This window comes from Myotis brandtii, unplaced genomic scaffold, assembly GCF_000412655.1.
Source record: "Myotis brandtii unplaced genomic scaffold, ASM41265v1 scaffold760, whole genome shotgun sequence".
Classification (NCBI taxonomy): Eukaryota; Metazoa; Chordata; class Mammalia; order Chiroptera; family Vespertilionidae; genus Myotis; species Myotis brandtii.
Window position 1 is genome coordinate 1,970,193 of NW_005371038.1, and position 1,406 is coordinate 1,971,598.

A 1,406-nucleotide genomic window follows, 5' to 3' on the forward strand; every position below is an offset into this window, starting at 1 on the left:
AATGAGAAAAGGGACATCTGTAATATTTTCACTAATAAAGATAAATAAAATAAAATAAAAAGAATCTCAGTAGCTTTCAGTGACAGTGTTATTGAAACAGCTATGTTTTAGAACATTAAAATATAATGTAGAAGTCTAAAGATGGTTCATTTAAATTAAATCTCCATTACCTACTCCAACAACAAACTCAACCATCAAGGAACTTACCTCCATCCCCTGATTAATTGCTAATTTTGCCACTCGCATTGCAACAGGTCCCTAAAATTAAAATTAAAAAAACAGATTTAATCACTATCTATGCCAGTGGTCGGCAAACTCATTAGTCAACAGAGCCAAATATCAACAGCACAACGATTGAAATTTCTTTTGAGAGCCAAAATTTTTAAACTTAAACTATATAGGTAGGTACATTGTTATTAACTTAATTAGGGTACTCCTAAGGCTTAGGAAGAGCCACATTCAAGGGGCCAAAGAGCCGCATGTGGCTCGCGAGCCGCAGTTTGCCGACCACGATCTATGATAATTATGCTGTACATCTCAACAGAATCTAAAGGTTCCCATTGCTGGGACCAAGGCCTGGAGGCAGCCACGGCTGTTCAGAGGCAGCTGATGGGCAGAAGTCTCTCTAGGAGCCCTGCGAGGCCTTAGGCAGGAAGCGGAGCAGCTCCCCTCCGAGTGCGTGTGGCGTGCGCTGCAGCCTCCATAGGACGCGGCTGGCAGGCTGCACGCTGGGAGGTCGCACGGGACTTACCTTTCTCCAGCAAATCTCCCTGGAAGTTAAGAAAAAAGGAAAGGAGACAGCGTGTTGGGCAGGACACCACAGCCGCTGGAGTGTGACGGCGCCCTCCGCATCGTCAGACATCCACCCCCATGGGAGTGGCGTGGTGTTTCAGACACGGGCCGTCTCCTCCCAGGGCCTGGAGCACTAACCATGGTGACCTACAGTGAAACAGGCCCCAGCCAGGGCCCAGCGTCCCAGGAAGGCCCTCGGACGTGAGGGTCACGAGGAAGAACAGGGTGTCCCCGGAAGAAGGAAAGCGGGACTCCTGTCCCAGAAGCCCACAGCCTTGAGACTGAGCCATGATGCACCCAGGCTTAGAACTCAATGGCCTGCTGTGAAACGGCTTTTGAATGACAATGAAAGGGAGGCTCTAAGTAACAGGGACAGCAAGGACCCCAGGGCGTGGGGGGCTGGACCAAGTCTGTCTGGAAGAGGCTCTCCTCCTCCTCCTACTCAGGGCGCTGGAGGCACTCGCCAGCCGGCCTCTTCTCCTCCCGCCGAGGCCACGTCTCCCGCGTCAGAATCTCAGAATCCTTCCAGCAGGATCTGCACCCTGGTGCGCACACAGCAGTGCTCTTTAGGAAACATCAGCTCACTGATTTTTACACCAGTGCTCCTCTCACTG

At 50.6% G+C, this 1,406-nt stretch overlaps 1 protein-coding gene across 1 annotated transcript in view; it reads right to left on the reverse strand.

Moving 5' to 3' along the window:
* Positions 1-1,406, reverse strand: part of AUH (AU RNA binding protein/enoyl-CoA hydratase) — a 183,988-nt gene that overhangs the window by 10,496 nt on the left and 172,086 nt on the right. Inside the window, exon 8 of the mRNA XM_005883096.2 lies at positions 208-258. Within this exon, the coding sequence (XP_005883158.2) occupies positions 208-258 (51 nt within the window). The remainder of the gene's footprint in view (positions 1-207; positions 259-1,406) is intronic.